The sequence below is a fragment of the Barbatula barbatula genome (genome assembly GCF_947034865.1).
Source record: "Barbatula barbatula genome assembly, chromosome: 4".
Lineage (NCBI taxonomy): Eukaryota > Metazoa > Chordata > Actinopteri > Cypriniformes > Nemacheilidae > Barbatula > Barbatula barbatula.
In genome coordinates, this window is record NC_136768.1 from 26,189,838 (window position 1) to 26,209,890 (window position 20,053).

At 40.7% G+C, this 20,053-nt stretch overlaps 1 protein-coding gene across 3 annotated transcripts; it reads right to left on the minus strand.

The window, feature by feature from the left end:
- Positions 1-225: 225 nt before the first annotated feature.
- On the minus strand, positions 226-19,743 carry LOC306893014 (guanylate-binding protein 4-like). 3 transcript variants are annotated; one of them, XM_079454459.1, is made up of 10 exons: positions 19,525-19,743; positions 5,295-5,474; positions 5,084-5,211; positions 4,701-4,810; positions 4,046-4,236; positions 2,629-2,871; positions 2,247-2,527; positions 1,945-2,157; positions 1,748-1,850; positions 226-1,189 (listed from the first exon to the last, which is right to left on the minus strand). In XM_079454459.1, the coding sequence occupies exons 2-10, from the start codon at positions 5,467-5,469 to the stop codon at positions 930-932; spliced, it is 1,704 nt and encodes a 567-aa protein (XP_079310585.1). In that variant the 5' UTR covers positions 5,470-5,474; positions 19,525-19,743; the 3' UTR covers positions 226-929. The 3 variants fall into 3 exon arrangements, 2 of the variants coding, with proteins under 2 accessions (XP_079310585.1, XP_079310584.1); XM_079454458.1 differs by lacking the exon at positions 19,525-19,743 and adding an exon at positions 8,187-8,520; XR_013786519.1 differs by lacking the exon at positions 19,525-19,743 and adding an exon at positions 8,187-8,520 and having other exon boundaries at positions 554-1,189; positions 1,609-1,850.
- Between the last annotated feature and the right edge of the window lie 310 nt (positions 19,744-20,053).

A 20,053-nucleotide genomic window follows, 5' to 3' on the forward strand; every position in this document is an offset into this window, starting at 1 on the left:
ACCAAGGAAGCAAAAAGTGCACAATATGCAAGAAACTCAGACACAAAATTAATATATTGTTTTCCACACTATCTTTGAATGGTCAGTAACACATGGCCCCCAGAAATAAGACAAGAAATTAAAATAGTCGTGAAAAAGGTCATGTGATCGTGGTTATCCCGTGACTTGCATTGACAGGGGACTTTCCAATCTTTCCCGTTACAAGGGAGACACAAATGCATGTTTGTGATTCAAATCTGATTTATTTCCACATATGAATGAGGCTTAAACCAACTTCTTTGCTTTTTCCTTTGTCTTATCCGATCTGCACTACATGATAAAACGGATTTGGGCCACTTGAAGAATGTGGTGTAAATTTGGCCTAAATGTATTAAGTCTGTGAGAGGAAACTTTTAATATTTTAATAGCAGATTTGTCACTTTTTTTGTCACATCTAGCACATAAATTTAAACATTTACACTGTCTGTAAAAAGGTAAAAAAAGGGGTGATTTAACGATATCGATACATATATAGTTAAGGTTTGAAAATAAATTATCCTTAAACTCAATAATTCAATTTTTCATGTTTAATGTGTAGGTACAGAGCCGACAGAATACACAAGAAGCAATCAACCACGCCACTGGATTCCCGTCATAGGGCCAATGAGTGGCTCTTACACAACACATTTTTTCTGCAAATAATAGTGTTTATTTGATGCCACATGTAATGCAATGCCAGATTTTTTATAATTCATTTTAATTTAAGCATCATGTCACTGCTTAAAATAAATGAGCAATGTCAAATAAACTTGTAGTTTTCATGTACATTGAACAAAAATATGCCTTTGCATTAATAAGCTGTAGAAATCTACAAATAAACTGTAGAAACAATAAAAGATTTCAGTTACATGCTTATGAATTAATCATAGAAATTATGGATTTCACCAGATTCAACGACTGCCTGAGCGTGCATTCGTCTTCTTCTTCTGTATGGCTTTCATCTGTTCTCTATGTTGTTGCATTATCATAGCAACAGACTCCTCATGTCTCCTGTTGGAGTTCTCTATCATCGCTGCAAACTCTTTAGCTCTGTTACGCTCAGCTTCAGCGCTCTGTCTCTTGAACTCTTCCATCTTGTTTTCTAGTTGCCGCTGCTCCTCCTCTTTAGCTTTGATCTTCTGGTTCAAGAGGGCTGCTTCCTTTTCTTGCTCTGGTCATTTATTAACGAAACAGATAGAAAACATGGTTTACAAATACACAAATAGTTACATATTGAACAAATTTTTTATCAATAAGAATATAGCAGTACTGATCTTGACCACATTGACACTGTTCTAATAATGACATAAATAGCCGCCCTTAACTAACGGGTGCAAATCTTTGACCCTTGAAACAATCTTTACCATTTCGTCATCTTGGAATTATATAGTTCTATCAGAGTTTTTGTCAAAATTAAAAAACATCACATAGTCATCGAGTTGTTGCAAATTAAGAATGTTAAAGTTGTGAACATTTTGTTACTTTTTTAAGAAAAAACTCAAGTCAACTGGAATGCAGAAACTTTGAAGCACAATATCTGAAAACTGCTCAGACAGAATCAAATAATTTAAGGTGTTGATTTGGTCTTACTTTTTGTTGTATTTTTAACCGTATCAGCTGTTACATCATCTTGTCAATGTCTACATGTCCTTCTTTCTTCCAACAGCACAAGGAACCTTCTACAAATTTACAAAACTGGGATATTAGGATTTGAAAGCTTGAGACTCACCCTTAATCATTTTTTCCTTCTCAGTCAGTTTTTTGTCAGCCTGCAGAATGGCTTCAGAATCCACAAACTTTTGTTTCATAAACTTCTTTAGGACCTCTTCAGCCTGTTGATGTACACACAGAAACAATTGATAATTATGACAACATTGATGAAAGTCTTCATATTTCTGTTATGTGTATAGATATTGAATTTAGAACCTTGACGTCCTTATTGGTCTGTCTCTTGTATTTCTCCACAATGTCCTCCAGATCCTTGCAGAAGATATCATAGCCACCAGGTGTGGTATAGAACCCTTGCTTGAGTTTTTCCGTCATTGTTTCAGAAAGGGATGACAGAAGATTCTCACATCTTCTCTTTGAAGCTTGCTCATTGTGGCTAAGGTATTCATCAAAGAGATTTTTGATGGTTTCCTACAATCATAACATTTACAGAGGACATTTAATAAAACCAAACTCTGACATCTCTTCATGCCATTGTACTGCGACGAGATCTGGCCTACCTCTAGAGATTTTAGGAACTTTCCATCAGTGTCTCTGAAAGAGCGTTTCATGAAGGTTTCTGTTGTCATTTTGCTGAGATTTTGGTGTTCAGTGGACACATCCTTCAGTTCCAGGGGGAAGGACGTCTTCAGTTTTTCCATTCCACTCTTGTAGACCTCAAGCCCCTCCTTTACTGCAGCTTCATTCTCAATCATTGCCATAGCAATCACAGCGTTCTCCAGACATGGAACGGCCCCACTAGAGATTGTGTCCACATACATTTTTGCCAGATTACCCAAAACTTAAGAGAAGAAAAGAAGACCAGAAACACATTGATAAAGAAAAGAGAATCTCGACTGAACAATGAACAGTTGATAGTAGATATTTTCTCTCTTTACTTACCCCTGCCAGTGACAGTGTATCCATCTTTCAGCGTCTTCACTTGGCTGTCCTTAAATACAAACTTGCAGAAACAATCTGTGACCTCCAAGAATTTCGTATCAAGGTCAGAAGGATTCAAACTCTCCAGACGAGACACTTTCTCCGGAGCAGTTGGAAACGGGAAAGTGAAGCATGTCCTGGAAGGGAAGAATTTTTGGATGCACTCCCTCGGCAGATTGTGCTCCATTACTTTTTTCGAAGTGCCTAGAAAACATGAACACATACTGTAGACCAGTTTCACTTTTTCTGCCATTCCCCACTTTGGTTGTAGGGAAGGGTTCGGAGCCCAACCTGTCCCCAATCGCCCCAACAAAATGGTAAAAACTTAAGTGGTTTTGGTTTTGTCTGCTGGTGCCAAATTTCCAGTGTTATTTTCATTCCATGTCACAAACTAATCCATTGATAACCTTTATACCCGATACCGCCTCTCCACATTCAAGATTTTGTTCTGCTTCAAACATTTATTGATGGATACCTTATCCTTAGCCACACGCCTGTCAAAAGATAACATTCTGACGTGAAATCATTCTTGTAGGCTACTATGGTTCCATGTGGCATTTTCTTCGCAGTCTGGTGTTGTTCTAGGTAAGGCTTACATTTAAATGTGTCATTGTTTAGTTTTGAGTTTATGGTCAGAAATAAAGGAATTAAAAATAATTGGCACAAAAATGACCAAATTTCCTCTAGTTTGTTTCGCCCCACTTGTCATGTCTCTATTCCCCACCCGCCCCACACTTTGAGAAACGCTGCTATAGACCCTTACAATTCATATATTATGAGTCTTAAAGTACCACCTCCATAAATGATGACTTTGAGTAATGCAACAAATCTTTTGGGAAATACATTGACCAAATCTACTCTCACAAAGTCACTGCGCAAATAGTCCCGCATAGCCAGACCTTCATACTGAATGTCTAGAACTTATCGTCGCTTTCTTTGGCCAAGGCCCGCCAAATAGGCCATATGACTGACAGGTAAAGCAACCAATCACGTTTCGTCTAGAGCCGCGTTATTGTTTAGAGGCGTGGAAATGTCCCCGCAGTAACAGACCGGTGTAAATTCATGAACGTGTCAAAAGTTATAAAGAGTTTATGCCGTGAACCTCGCATACATTACTTATAGCAACCGCTGTAAACACGACAGCTTATTTCTTAGATCAGACGGCTTGGAGTTGTTTCCAGGCAGTCCGTTAAAGAATGTGACACGCACGTCTACAGTAAATCCTGTTAAATGTAACCAATCAGATGACAACTCCGAACGTACTGAAGTGTTTTAAAAAAAGTGTGGCATATGCATCAGACATTAAGCCAACGGATCGTGGCGTGAGGTCTGAGGCTGAGACTACTGCGCAAATAATTTGAGGGATATTTTTAATTACCAGGTTTTAGCTTTAGTGCAAACTCTAGGTACTCATTCTCTGTTGCATCTTTGCCATCGATCTTAAGCTCAAGGGTAAAGTCTCTCACAGCCCAGATGAATCTAGGGAAGAACTTCACAAACTCGCTTGAATCATCGGCATCCTCTCCTGATGATTTGACCTTAATGCACTCTATTAGTTCAGTAACATATCTGAGAGTTTGTTCAGGCATGAAAACAAAACAACTGTCAAACAACAACTCAAGATGCATAGAAGAAAAAAAATTACTCCTTAAGATAAATACATTTTTAACAGTTACTAAAACGTACAGAGCCTAGCTATGTAGGAAACCATGACATTAGAAAAAGTATTTGGCATGCTGTCCGGGGAGCGGGCTCTGAGCGCACCCCCGTGTTCCTGTGGGAGAAGTGGGCTCGAGGAGAGAAGATGGAGCAGGTGGAGGGATGCTGTGATATCTGATAGCGAATCAGCCAAGCTGATTATCTGCTCCTGCTCCTCCCAAACTTTGTTAATTTAACATCATTAAAACATAAACAGCACTAAAGTTACAAAAAGGGACTTCTCTTGCTGTGACTACAAACTGATGTTGTATTTGCACAAATTTGTAAAATATATATAAATGATTTGAAAGGAATGTGGATTATCAGAAGGATACTGCAGTTCCTCAATAGCCCTGTTGTCAATCGTCCCTCGACTGTTGTAAACAAGAGTGCTGCTCAGTAACACAGCCAGACAGAAGATATTGGTGTCATGCTTTGAGTCCCCCTGTCAAAGAGACAATCATTGGGTGGGATACTAAATTAAAGATCAAAGGTTGTTTATGGACTACAAGATGTTTAAAAGAAGTAATGGGTTTTGTTAATAGAGTAATTGTCTAATGCAACTGATGACAGTGTATGGTCCTTCTTGTTATTGCAAATAAGTATTTGGTGAGGTCAGTTCCACATTTTTATCATCTCTTGTTAGTCATTTGGATGCATGGTCAACCCTTCAAACTTTGATGCTTCTTGTGTTTTGGTAGTGTGGGTGCTCTTTCACCTTGTCCACGTCTCCAAGTCCCTCAGTTTCCAGCAGGACCAGAGTGGTCTCTTTTTTAGTGGGGTGGGGCACACACCACATCCAGATTCCCTTCGTCTTGGACTCAATTGTGCTGCCCAGTGCAAACCCTGATAATAGCACACCATCAATAAATAATAAATGTTGTTTCTCTTGTGTAAGATGCTATCGGTGCTGCATGTGAGGGTCCAACCTGTTTGTTTCCCAGCAAGACGGTTCATCAGGTAGGACTTCCCCGTGCGGTAGAGACCCACCACAGCGACCACCACCACCGGCTGCTCAATCTTCTGCAGGATCTGCAGTGCCGACTGCTGCACACACAGCTTCCCATCTGACGTCGTGTCAATGATGCAAACCGGTTTGTCCATGTTCACTGGAGGCAAATGAGAAGATTATTAAATTTGGATTTCTGTTGAGCTTAGATTACATGAGAAATATTCCAGTAATTCAATAGTGCAGCTGTGCAACTTTGTCTTTTTCAGTTTTGGGAAAATACACTTTTTAACACACTGAAATAAAATATTCTTGAGGGTAGTAAACACTACACATGCAAATCAGTTAAAATTAACTTAAATATATATTATGCCATAGGCCTCTCCCATGAATACAGGTAGTAGTCCTTCTGACTGCCCTCCTTAGAGACTTGATATTACACACTCCGGTACAGTAGGTGGCGGTATGCACCTGAATAAGTTGGTTGCGATCCGCCATAAAACTTACAGAAGAAGAAGATGACTGCCCGCTTGCTCGCTGGTGACGGAAGTGTGTCATACTTCCGGGTCACACAGGTTTTGAACATTGAGACATGGAATGCTACTGACCGCTGTCTGCCCGTTCTGCCTTCACGGCCACTGGGCAATCACGGTCGAATGTGTGAGCCTCCAGTTTTATGTGGGCCAGTATTTTAAACTGTTTGAATGCAGCTGAAGGGGTTTGTGTTTGTGTCCGTTTCACTCTTTTAAGCATTGCTGCTGCTGGGTAATATCCATTAAAAATTTTGAATTGCATTTCTTTGACTTTAGGAGGTATAGGCCATTTCATGAATTTGATGTACTTTTTTGTTATTTTTGTCGTCATAATGCCTTATTTTTAAATTTAGGTCAAAATCATGAAATAGTTTACCTTTAAATATTTTGCTAATACAATTATTATTAAAATTTTTGCTATTTAGGGGAACTTGGTTTAATTGCAGTTTAGGCAAGTTTATTTGACTTTTGGAAAAATGTAAATAGTTTTGTAACAAATTTAATAAGTCTATTGGTATTGCTTTACATACCTTATTGAACTTTGTATATTAATATTGTTATCACTCTGTTGTTCCACAAGGTGGAGCCATGTGGTGTAGAATTATGAGTAAATACCATCTTCCAGTAATGAAGAACTTGTTTATGATATTCAGACAGTTTAACGGGCAGTTTGGATACCTCGAAACCACACTTTAAAAGAAATTCTAAGCCTCCCACTTTATCAAACATATTTTTGGGAATATGATACCATATAGAAACAGGTTTATCTAAAAAAGCTTTTACCCAGTTAACTCTAAAAACTCCAACCATAGATTCAAATTCAATTGTTTTTAATCCCATTTTATTACAATCCTTTACAAGTTGTGATTTTTTGAACCTAGACCATAACCTCCTCTGTATTGTCTGCTTTCTGCTTTGCCACACAAAGTAAACTATGTGTCTCGGTTCAAATCTGAATTTATACACGTCAACAAACCATCATTAAGTGTTTACTACAGTGTTTCAATAAGAACACTTGTGTATAAATAAGACAAGAGGAGATCATACAAACCTCAACAATGGTGACAAACATCAAACTAATTCAGATAAACAGATCAACTGCAATGCAGATTTATTTTGTTGGTTGTCACAGTTGTTGATGTTTAATTAACAGTTTTAAAAAAATAGTTTTTGTACCATTGTCTAAATCTAATACATTAATAACACATCCATGTGCAATATTTCAATAACCACACAATGATTACAGTCACCAATCACATGATCCCAATGGATCTTATTTTGCATTGCCTCATTAAATGTATTATCACACACTGTCACAAAATTATTATTCAAAGTACAAACTTTCACTTTTTCATAGAACATACCTACTGTAAAGTATTATCTTCGTCCATGCCCACTGTATAGTATTTTTCTATTATTGTATTCTATATTTATGCACACTGTATATCCTGCACTTGCTAATTGCACTTCTGGTTAGACCTAAACTACATTTTGTTACACTGTACTTGTATATGTGTAATGACAATAAAGTTGAATCTTGTCTAAAAAATACAATAAATTATATTAATAATATATCAAATATATTATTAAAATGTAAGCGTTAAAAGCCCAACTAAAGCAAAAATTGATCGCAATAATGGTGGTGTGTTGAAATGTTTACATTTAGATTTGAACCTAGCCAAAAATAGAATTTGAGATAAAATTATAAAATTACTTGTAACAAGTTGACATATTTTAAGTTGGTCCAAAGTTTAACTTTCTTCACTGCACAACTACGAGAGCGATGTTGCATGTGTCTATTTTTTTTAATAGACTTTGAGTTTGATCTAAATTGTATTTAATAAAATGACGTTGGTCCAACTTAATAAAATTAATTGAATGAGCCTGTTTTTATGAGTAGAAGCGACACATATTTATTGGATGAAATATTTTCACTGAAATATATCGAGTTCATCCAATGAGCTATTTTTTGGAGAGTATAGTTTACTTTGCTACCTAATATATTTAAGTACATTTTAACTGATTTGCATGGGTAGTATTTACAAGCTTCAAGAAAAACAAATGTCGGTGCATATTCGTCAGAACTTGTAAAATGAACACATAAACATATTCACTACAAATGATTAAAGCGCACTAATGGCTTTCACATTGAGCTCATTATCTAGAACCACCAATCAATATAAATCTCATAGAAAACTATTGTCATTTTTATAATAATCATAACAGTTATAATAAAAAAACAATAACAATAGTAATAATTAGTTGACTGTTAACTGCTAGAAAATCATCCTTCTGACCCAGAACTGTATAAATAGACAGAATAAAGAAATGCAACTTACCTTTATTTTACTTCAGGAGCTCCGAGTTGTACAAGTGGTGGACTGAACTGTATTATTACCTGTATATCTTAAACAGTCTTTAAGATCCAGCCCACCTTATTCTAGGGAATCTCTGTGGTCTCTCAGTTTCTCTTTAATTGTTCTGTATGACTGAGCAAACAGGTTTGTGCTGTTTAACGCTTGGTTTTACTTTTAAATCAGCATCTGCAACATGTTTTCTATGTCTTTATATACTTCTCATTTATATTCAAAATTATTTACTTGTTTATTTTTACTCTCTCATCTTCAAACAAAGCACTTGTTAAGTTTGTTAAACTTTCTTTTAGTGTTGTTTGGGGTTATTGTAGGAGGGTGAATATATTTAACCTGTGTTGCAAAAGTCAAATGGGGACAAGGGCTGAACCGTAACATTCCAGAAGAAAAGTAGTAAACAGCTTTTCACCGTTTGTTTCTCTCTCTCTCTTTATCTCTCGTCCCCCTCCCCTCTTTCTCTATTTTACTGGAAATTGCAAAACTCGCTTTTACTCAAACCTAAGTTTATTACTAAAAATGCATTAAATGTGTCAAATACGTTACGTTGGATAAAAGCATTTAAAAACATAAATAACTATTGTGTCTTGTGATACACATAACCTTGTGTCTTCAACATGGGAAAAGAGTAGATCCTGGATTTTGTGAATTACCAAACTGGTGCCTTGGTCTGACATGCTAAGGTTGTTCGAGACATTAACTTCGTACACGCAGCTGATGTCAAATAGGTTAAAGGTCTATTAAGGGGACATTTTTAGGCTTTCACGGTGTCAATAAAAAGCTGTTATATGTTGTGTAGACAACACCCAGAGGCAGGCGGCTCTTACAGGAATCAAAAACTTTATTGAAAAGAGGAAACTGGTCGGGGCACATATTCTCAACCACACGAGGAAAACCAACACGAAACAACAGGTGCTTTAACATTATAAATAGAAACATTAAACCAGATCATTCTTGGCGTGATTCAAACTGATACAATCAAGAAAACATTGCAACAATGTAACTGAAGCTTCTGAGATGACTTCATTCACTATCAGCATTGATACCGGCTCTTACAGCAAACCCGCTGAGGGGTGTTCATACACTCACACAGCTTTTCAAGTAACTTTTCAAATAGCTGTAATTTCATATATCCTTTATTATTTCGGGGATAAATATCCACACAGAAACATATAGAAGTGATCTAGACCCTATTATTCTAAAAAATACCTTGGTCAGTCTAATCTAATTTTACAGAACATGTACTGTTGTTCTAGACAAATCAAACAGAAATAAACAAGTGTCATGATCACGGGTGGTGAGACACAGACAGAGGACCCAGGTGCAGACAGCGGGTAAGGGGTTAACAGATTTTTAATAACAAATGATAAAACAAACACCCACGAGGGGGTAACAGAACAAAACATGGAATATAATAACAAGACAGGACAGGACTAAGACTAAGTACACTTACACAAGACTAAAATAAACTTTAAACATTAACTACACTGATGTCACCGGGTGAACGAACCAGGAACCGAAGAGAGACTGCGACTCGTTGTTAGGGGGAAGAAATGCCGGTGCGACACCAGAACGAGCGCCAGCTGAAGCTAATGATTAGCGCTTCATTGAAGCATGTGCTTCAGTATAAAGAGAGAGGTTGAAAGCATGGTAGAGTAAGAAGAGGAAGGGGGAAGAGACTGTTCGTGCAGTTGTGAAGCACTGTAGGAATACTCGAGGATCATCGTAGTGGCAGTGAGTGGTGAGTGAGGAACAGAAACTGTACCAGCTGGGGAGACCATCGAGTACGGGTTTATCGGTTGGAACTACTAACCTTTGGATCATTCACCCTATGAAGAGGAGCGAAACGAGTTGATTAATCGCTGTAAAGAGAGAGTGAGTTTGCAGTGTCTGATAGAGTGAAACTAACACGTGTGAGGATTTACCAGAGTGATTTATGCACGAGTGTGGTGAGATCGAACAACTGTTTTCCCTGAGTCTCTGATGGATGAAACTGGTCTATAACCTTGAAGATGTATTCGAATTGAACTGTCCCCGTAGTTGTTTCCAGGTCCCTAACGATCGTGTGCATGGCGTAGAGGAGGAAGGAGAACTCAATGCTCCGTTGTTGCCACAAATCACGAGCACTGTATCCCGCCTCAGCGAAAGCCCAGCCTTGCCAATTCTTCTGATGATGCCGTTCCAGTATATCCAGAACGAGAGTGGAGGCTGGTAAAGTACCCGGTTTTTGTCTCACCTACTACTGCCTGCCTCACTATCGAATTGTCCGTCCCTTACAGGGAGTAAAGCGGGAGCTACTGTGACGAGTTGGATGGTGGCTTTGTGAGCACGTTGACGAATCCAAGTCCAGAAGCTGCCTGCCCCACGAGTAATTCCACGAGTCTGACGACGAGGAAAGTCCCGATCGGTCCCACGAGCCTGCTTAGAGAGGGGTATACTCACCTGGAGAACGGAAAAGTACCTACCGGCACCCCCCCTTCCTCACTTCATCAACGCTACAGCCACAGGCCCACCAAGAGAGGAACTTCCTTACCTGAAGGACGGAGAAGTACCTACCAGCCCCCGCTTCTTCATTGCATCAACGTTACAGCCACAGGCCCACCAAGAGAGGAATATCCTTACCTGAAGGACGGAGAAGTACCTACCAGCCCCCGCTTCATTACGTCCACGCTACAGCCACGAGCATCCCCACCCCTGCTTTTATCCCTTTTTAGATTAATAAAGAAACTTACCTTTTTAAACTCACCCTTGTTGTCCGCCTCTTGGTGTTCTCTGGTGTCTGCTCCTCCGGAGTGTGGTAAATAACCCTCGGCCCTGTCACCGGGTGACACTAAACTAGACTAAACTAGACTAAACTAGACTAAACTAGACTAAACTAGACTAAACTAGACTAAACTAAACAAGACTAGACTAGACTAGACTAGACTGACAAACACATGAACTCACGAAACAACCACAATGAACCAGCACAAGACAGAAGACACAAGGGTATTATATTAGGGACCAAATCAAGATGGGAACAGGTGTAGGGCATGAATCAATAACGAGGAAACGAGAGGATGGGAACAGAGACGAGACCGGAGAGAGTGTATGGAAGGCCAAAAGGGCCATAACTGCATCTCTCCACACAAGACATGAGACTCTGTCATGATCCTGCCACTAAACCAAGAGAAACAAGAGGAACCGTGACACAAAAAGGATAATACAAACAAAAGGAACCGTCACAGATTTTTTTATTTAATGGTTGCAATTAGATTCGTATTGTTTTTTAATGGAAACTTATAAAGAATATAAACCCTGGACCAACTTAAAAAACTTACTTCAACTTTGGATAAACAAAAAACAGTATACTGTGAAGTGTTACAGCCAATATAATTTCTTTGGTTCAAATTTAAAAATGTATTTTTGTATTAATCAAAATATTTATTTTACCGAAGTCAAAATGGTAAAAAGATAATTTATTATCAAGACCAAATAGCATTTTCTTACTTTTTTTTAAATTTTGCAATAACCTAATGTCTAACTTATATTTACTATTAAACCCAACTGTAGCTTTTACTTTTAAATTATGTTACAGGAAATTTAATTACATGTTCCGCGGTTGATTATGATCAATGCTAAAAGTTGTCATTAATGCAAATGTCAATCATTGCATTTGCACACTGTTAAAAAAAGTTGGATTAGCTTCAAAATGAGTCCAAATGGTAACATCAAGTAAAGTTGGTCCAATTGAAATTTCCCAGCTGACAAGACAGTAAAAATGATTAATTGGAAAATTACTTCAATTTTTCATTTATTTAGGTGTTACCAATTGAAATTGATCCTACTGTTCATTTTTGACAGTGTTCAATAGGCCTTCAGTGTGATTAGGGCCTTACAATTTAGTGGTGTTCTAGGTCCCATCCTCTAGTCTAGGGCAGAGGTTCTCAATCTTTTGCAACTCATGTCCCACCAAGGAAAACTCAGAGGACTACCTTTTCAAATTTGATAGTATGAACACAGAATATTACCTATTAATATTAATATTACATTAATTGTACATATACTCTGCTAGAAAACTGTTGTATTTTCACTGGAAAACACTTGGCTTGTGATCAGAAGGTTGCCAGTTCTAATCTCAGTGCCAGCAGGTCATTACTTAAGGGCCCTTGAGCAAGGCACCTTGCCCCTGATTGCTCTGCAGTAATGTAAACAGTAAACTTGTAAGTCGCTTTGGATAAAACCAAATGAACAAATGTAAATGTAAACCTACCTTGGCTTTCCTATTCAGACAACAAAAGTTGACATAGTCAAGATTAAAATGTTTACAGCTGCAATAAATGCGTTTTCAGAAGATGTGCACAGGAGTGCAAATGAACAAATGTCTATCCGCAACCGCGGCAAAACCTGTGTGCGCTCCCACACCAAGCCAGCAGGTCATAGCCGGTTTAGATTTCATGTAACTGTAATTTCACAACAAGATCCATCGCAGAACCCGCAAAGTAACCTCGGTTACATGCAGGCCCGAGCTCAAACGCACCATCAGAAATTAATGCCAATCATTTCTGTGTTTATGTAAAATATTTTAAATGAAACAATCTACAACTGAAAGGCTACAAATAGCAACTATAATTTTTATTTCACTTATATTTGTCACAGTGACGTACACTATCGCCGGTGGCAGCTCACCACCTTCATGGCACTTTACCACCGCGGTACAACATACTTTGACACTTTTGCTTGCACAGGACTGTCTCTCTTCTCAGAAAACGAGCCATTTTACAGTAACATCAATTACTGTAACCTGATTTATATTTGAAGGTTGTAACGTGTTAGTTCAATCTGACAGTGTGAAGTGATTGGTGTTGCGACATTCAAATATAAATTGACTTTTAGATAATGCATCTTGACTCGACTTTGTTGACTCGAACATGTACATTCATAAGATTTAATAAATCATTACAAAATAACAAAATGTGTCAATTTAAAAATAAATAGAAATTAATTTGGTGGTAATCTACCACTGCCTATAGCCTACGGCCAACCAGATGACGCTCCGAGGCCCACCGGTTGAGAATCACAGCTCTAGATAACATATCTCCAACAAAAACTAACACAGATATGGATTGGAACACGGAAAGAGAGAGAAATGTGTCAACTGATTCATATCAATGAATGTATTTTTCGGTTAGCCATTCCTTCTGTGGCCTTTCTTATTTACCTTAACACAGTTTATGAGTAACATGCATCATGCATGATTGATTCACAGGTACACATATTATTTTCAGCATTTTTAATGGTCAGCGATCCTCAGAAGTGAGCTATGATTGGAAATAAAGATAGTCTGTGTTCTTTTTTTCTGGAATGTTACAGTTTAGTAAAATGTTTCCGTGGAATGGTGTGACAAAGAAAAAGCAAACATTTAAACTTTGTTGTGTGTGGTTGCACATTTTGGAAACTCCCCAAACTTGTATATCTGTTCTTGTATCACATGTTGCAGTTGCAGATATTTAAGTGAAATCTTTGATCACAGCCAAGTCAAAAATCTCAAAGGTGGACACAAGGTCACCGGCAGAGGTAAATCTACGTCTCTTAATATTTTATGTCAGGCAGATTCCTTTGCATCTAATTCAGTCATCATTTACTCACCCTTAGTTTGTTTCAAACCTATATAGATTTCTTTGTTCTGTTAAACACAAAGAAATATATTTATCTGTGTTCATCAGAACAAAGTAATTTAAACGGATATGAAAGAGACATGAGGGTGAGAAAATGTTAGAATTTGCAAGGGCTTCCTGACTCAAGTGTCTCTCGTCTTTGAACTCCAACCAGCTACATTTGCTTCTGAGAGGGCTAAGATTGCATACATTATCTCCTTGTTGAGTGATCGTGCACTGGATTGGGCCTCAACCCTCTGGAGACAACAATCCCCCATCTGCTCTGATCTAAGGGTATTCACAGAGACTATTCAACAAGTGTTTGACCATCCAGTCAGTGGCCGTGAGGCGGCTAGGAGACTACTAGATCTTCATCAGGGGCATCAATCTGTGGCTGAATACGCCATTGAATTCCGTACACTGGCCTCTAAGAGTAGGTGGGATTCAGAGGCACTCATTTCAACCTTCTATCGTGGCCTTTCTGTAGGTGTTAAGGATGAATTAGCCAGTAGAGATTGGGGTACAAGTCTAGAGGAACTCATAACTTTAGCTGTCCGAATTGATAACCGTATTCGTGAGAGAAGAAGAGAACGCTGCACCTCCAGAGACATGTCCATGTTATCATCTCCCTGTGTCCCAGAAGTTTCCCGTTTAACTCCACAGACATAGAAAGAGCCTATGCAGCTTGGCAGGACCCGTATTTCACCTAAGGAGAGGGAGAGACGCACGAGAGAGGGTCTATGCTTCTATTGTGGTGGCTCAAATCACTTGCGCTCTTCGTGCCCAGAGTTAGCTTTAAAAGCCAAAGCTCGCTATGGGTAGTGGGGACCTTAGCGAGTGGAACTGCTCAGTTTGACACTCCGGGTTACTGCTGCCAGCTACACTTACTTGGGGGAATGCCTGGGAGAAGACAGCGACTTTGAAAGCATTTGTGGATTCAGGTGCAGCGGATATTTTTTGGACATTAATTTGGCTAAGAAAATGTTTATCCCCTATGAGACTTGCTCTTCATTCTGGAAGATAGAAGCCTGGACTGCTGAGGCTCTGCAGGCATTCGACATGTTAAAGGGACTGTTCTCTTCTGCCCCAATTCTGGTACACCCAGACCCTGAATTGCCGTTTATCGTGGAGGTGGATGCATCAGAAGAGGGAGTTGGAGCCGTGCTCTCCCAAAGGTCTATCACAGATAACCAAGTCCATCCGTGTTCTTTCTTTTCCAGACGCCTGTCACCAGCTGAGAGAAACTACGATGTGGGTAACCGAGAGCTCCTGGCTGTGAAACTTGCACTGGAAGAGTGGCGTCACTGGCTGGAAGGGGCCAAGCATCCTTTTATTGTGTGGACAGACCACAAAAACCTGTCCTACCTACAGCAGGCAAAGCGTCTTAACCCTCTGCAGGCAAGGTGGTCTCTCTTTTTTACCCGTTTTAATTTTTTGATATCTTACAGATCTAAGAATGTTAAGGCTGATGCCTTGTCACGCCAGTATGATTGTTCCCAGAGGGACCGTTCCCCAGAGTTTATTGTCTCCAGAGATTGTATTCTTGCACCGGTTCATCGATCCATTGACGATACTGTGCTTGTGGCTTTACGGGGTGTACACATTCCTGATGAAGTCCCAGCAGGATGCTTGTTTGTGCCCAAAGAAGCAAGATCAGAGGTCCTCCAGTGGGGTCATGCTTCTGCCATTGCTGGACATTCAGGAACTGAGAGGACATTGGATTTTATTCAGAGATGCTTCTGATGGCCAGAGATGGCGAAAGAAGTTAGAGCTTTTGTACAAGCCTGCCCAGTCTGTGCTCAACAGAAATCCTCTAATCAGCGCCCTGCCGGCCTTCATCCCTTGCCTGTCCCACAACGCCCCTGGTCTCATATCTCCATGGATTTTATCACTGGCTTACCGACATCTGAAGGTAACACTGTTGTACTAGTGGTGGTGGACCGCTTCTCTAAGTCTGCACACTTCATTCCGTTACCTAAACTCCCTTCAGCCAAAGAGACTGCTGACCTTATACTTCAAAATGTGGTAAGAATCCATGGAATTCCGGTGGATATTTACATTTACATTTAGTCATTTAGCAGACGCTTTTATCCAAAGCGACTTACAGATGAGGAAACATTGAAAGCAATTATAACAACATAGGCAACAAAATAAGTGCATCAAACTAGTCCATTAAAGCCTAGCACAGTATAAAAAGCTAAGAATAGTGAGGTTAGTAATTTTTTTTAATTTAATTTAATTTTTTTTAAAGAAGGAAAGGGAGGAGAATTAGGAAAAATCAATCAGCGACGTGTTGACGGAAGAGATGCGTTTTTAGGCGTTTTTTAAAGATGGCAACCGAGTCTGCTGATCTTGTAGCAGCTGGTAGATCATTCCACCAATGTGGAACAGATCCAGAGAAGGTACGGGAGAGTGACTTTTTTCCTTTTTGGGATGGTACCACTAGTCGTTGTTCCTTTGCAGACCGCAGTGATCTGGCAGGAACATAGATCTGCATTAGCGAGGGAGATACAATGGTGCAGATCCGGTGTTGGTCTTGTAGGCCAGGAGCAAAGCTTTGAACTCTATGCGGGCGGCAACAGGGAGCCAGTGTAACCTGATGAAGAGCGGAGTTACATGCGCTCTCTTCGGTTCATTGAAGACCACTCTTGCCGCCGCATTCTGGATCATCTGGAGAGGTTTGATTGTGCAAGCAGGAAGTCCAGCCAGAAGCGCATTGCAATAATCCAGTTTGGACAGGACAAGAGCCTGGACTAGGACTTGCGTAGAGTGCTCCGATAGGAAAGGTCTAATTTTCCTAATGTTGTAGAGGATGAATCTACAGGACCGGGTGGTGCTGGCAACATGACTTGTGAGGTTAAGCCGATCATCGATTACCACTCCCAGGTTTCTGGCTGTGCTGGACGGTGTAATCGTTGATGAGCCTAGTTGAATGGCAAGGTTGTGGTGAATCTTTGGGTTGGCCGGGATCACAAGCAGTTCAGTTTTTGCAAGGTTTAGCTGCAGGTGATGATCCTTCATCCAAAGCAAGATGTCACTCAGGCATGCCGCGATGCGAGCAGCGACCGTCGGATCGTCCGGTTGAAATGACAAGTAGAGTTGTGTGTCGTCGGCATAGCAGTGAAAGGAGAAGCCATGCTTCTGAATGAACGAGCAAAGGGATGCCATGTAAATGGAGAAGAGTAGCGGTCCAAGCACTGAGCCCTGTGGCACCCCCGTGTTGAGCTGTTGGGACGCGGAGACCTCATCTCTCAAGGATACTCTGAATGACCTACCTGAGAGGTAGGACTCAAACCATTGCAACGCCATGCCAGAGACACCCATAGCACTGAGAGAAGCCAGGAGGATGTGATGATTGACAGTGTCAAAGGCAGCAGACAGATCCAGTAGGATGAGCACAGACATGACATGGATGATGCTTTTGCCAGTCTCAGGGCTTCGATGAATGAGAGCAGTGCAGTCTCTGTGGAATGACCGGTCTTGAACCCAGACTGATTGCTGTCCAATGGGGATGGGATCCAGTGGGCAGGTGGTAGGGAGGTTGGAGCCAATGACCTTTGAGACATCAGCTTCAGACAGAGTAGAAAAGGCGGGGAGCACACACGTGTCAGCGATGTGGGCGGGTTCGACAGATGGGTGGCGTAGAGAACTGGCTGCTGATGGCAGTAGTTTTCTTTACGAAGAACGATGCAAAATCAGCAGCTGTTAACTCCGATGAAGGTGCAAGAGCAGGCGGACAGAGGAGAGCAGAGAAGGTTTTGAAGAGCGTTCGAGAGTCCGGAGAGTTGCAGATCCTCGAGTGGTAGTAATCTGTTTTTGCAGAGGTGACATCTACAGAGAAAGAAGAGAGAAGAGATTGGTAGAGAGAGAGGTCTGCAGGGTCTTTTGACTTGCGCCATTTTCTCTCAGCTGACCGGAGGCTGGCGCGATGCTCACGCAGTACATCCGATAACCAGGGAGCCGACGGGGATGGACGGGCTGGTCCAGATGCAAGAGGGCATAGGTTGTCCAAGCAGGATGAGAGCGTGGAACACAGAGTGTCTGTGGCATTGTCTGTATTCAAAAGAGAGAGCTCATCAGAGGGGGGGAGTGCAGAGAAGACAGCAGAGGAAAAACAGGAGGGAGGGAGAGACCACAGGTTGCGCCGGAAGGTGACCATCGGTAAGACATCAGCGATATCGGGAGCAGTGAGGTCGAGGTCAAGGGTGACGAAGAAGTGATCAGACATGTGCAGCGGGGTGACCTGAGAGTGATGAGTGGAGCAGTACCTTGTGAAGATTAGATCTAGATGGTTTCCAGACTTGTGGGTTGCTGATGTGGAAACCTGCTCGAGGAGAAATGATGCCGTCAGGTTGACGAAGTCAGCAGCCTGTGGCTTTCCAATGTGGATGTTGAAGTCACCTAGTACCACCAGGGGAGTACCATCCTCAGGGAAGGATGAAAGAAGCACATCCAGCTCCTCCAAGAAATGTCCAAGCTGACCTGGGGGACGATATATAACTACAAAATGACTTTTAACAGGGTGGGTGATAGTAACAGCATGAAACTCGAAGGAGCTGTTGTCACACAAGGGTGTTAGCTGATTGAATTTCCAGTCTTTGGGGATGAGTAGACCGGTGCCTCCACCTCTTCCTGTGATGCGAGGGCTGTGGGAGAAAGTGTGGTTATGGGAGAGGGCAGCGGGAGTGGCAGAGTCCTCTGGTTTGATCCATGTTTCTGTAAGTGCTACAATGGAAAGACCAGAATGTTTAACAAAAGCTGTAATGAAATCAGCTTTGTTCACAGCAGATTGGCAGTTCCACAATCCTATTGGGAAAGTAGAAGGGGCAGTTGCTAGCAGTGATACATTGTGAAGGTTATTAGCATTGCGTCGCCTTCGGCATGCGGCAGATGATTTTCGTGTTGTGATAACAGAAAGGATTTTAAAACACATATTTAAGAGAAGCAGAAAGAAAATAGGAAGAAACATTTAAGATAACAATCAAGGAATAAGTGTTAGTGCAAACAAGTAAGACAAAAAGTGCAAGTGTTGATACAAAACAGCAAAATAATAATACAAAAGAAGTGCAATACTCAAGTGCCCTGTCGGTGTCCAGGGCTCGGTGGAGTCGCGCGCAGGTAGAGTCGATGTCTTTACTCTCTTCGGTCTTCACGCGATGAGGGCTGCACGCGACCGCTGCCGCGGTGGGTAGACGCTTTTTAAATACGCGTCTAATTACTTAAATTCAACAGGCCCCGCCCTCAGATGACACGCGCACACAAAGCAAAAAAATGAAACTAGCCCAAGAACGAACGAAGGAACGAAACTACCCGCGGTTTCACCACGTGACAGAGCGGAAATATATACAAAGCGATTTCTCAGTTTAACACAGTACTAAAACTCAACAAGACACAATTTAAATACACTTACACAGTTCTGTACGCTTCTGCTGCTAAATTGCTTCTCCTACAGATTGAACACTAATCTCCGTTTAAATAACAGTGCTGGCGTTTGGCCCCGCCCTCAGATGACACGCGCACACAAAGCAAAAAAATGAAACTAGCCCAAGAACGAACGAAGGAACGAAACTACCCGCGGTTTCACCACGTGACAGAGCGGAAGTATATACTAAGCGATTTCTCAGTTTAACACAGTACTAAAACTCAACAAGACACAATTTAAATACACTTACACAGTTCTGTACGCTTCTGCTGCTAAATTGCTTCTCCATATTGTTTCTCCATATTGTTTCAGACAAACTCCATATTGGACATACTCCATATTGTTTCAGATCGAGGTCCCCAGTTTATGTCTCGTTACTGGAAAGCATTCTGGTCTCTCTTTGGCTCTTCTGTTAGTCTCTCCTCAGGTTTCCACCCTCAGTCAAACGGCCAAACAGAACGGGTAAATCAGGAGTTGGAGAAATACCTTCGCTGCTCATCAGCCATCCTCCTGGAGTCGTTTTTGCTATGGGCAGAGCTGTATCTTTGCTCAGTCTTGAAGTTATCTGGCCTAGCCTATTGTTTTGTAATGTCCTGTTTTTGAGCTAACTGGAAAAATCTTTGTTTAGAGCTTTTGATCAACTTCTCGTTACATTAAGTAAAGTTCATCTGTTTTCCTTCTAACCTGTCCTAACAGACAGTACAGAAAACATTTACACTGTTTTTCTTACCTCTGCATTAAGTGACGCTAGACAGGTGGCAACATCCTAAAAAAACGAA

Excerpts from the sequence above, each read along its gene's own strand:
- LOC306893014 (XM_079454459.1), bottom strand. The coding sequence starts at position 5,469 with ATGGACAAACCGGTTTGCATCATTGACACGACGTCAGATGGGAAGCTG. Across the intron at positions 2,528-2,628 it reads ATACACTGTCACTGGCAGGG|TTTTGGGTAATCTGGCAAAA; the intron begins GTAAGTAAAGAG and ends TCTTCTCTTAAG. Across the intron at positions 1,190-1,747 it reads GAAGGAAAAAATGATTAAGG|AGCAAGAAAAGGAAGCAGCC; the intron begins GTGAGTCTCAAG and ends ATAAATGACCAG.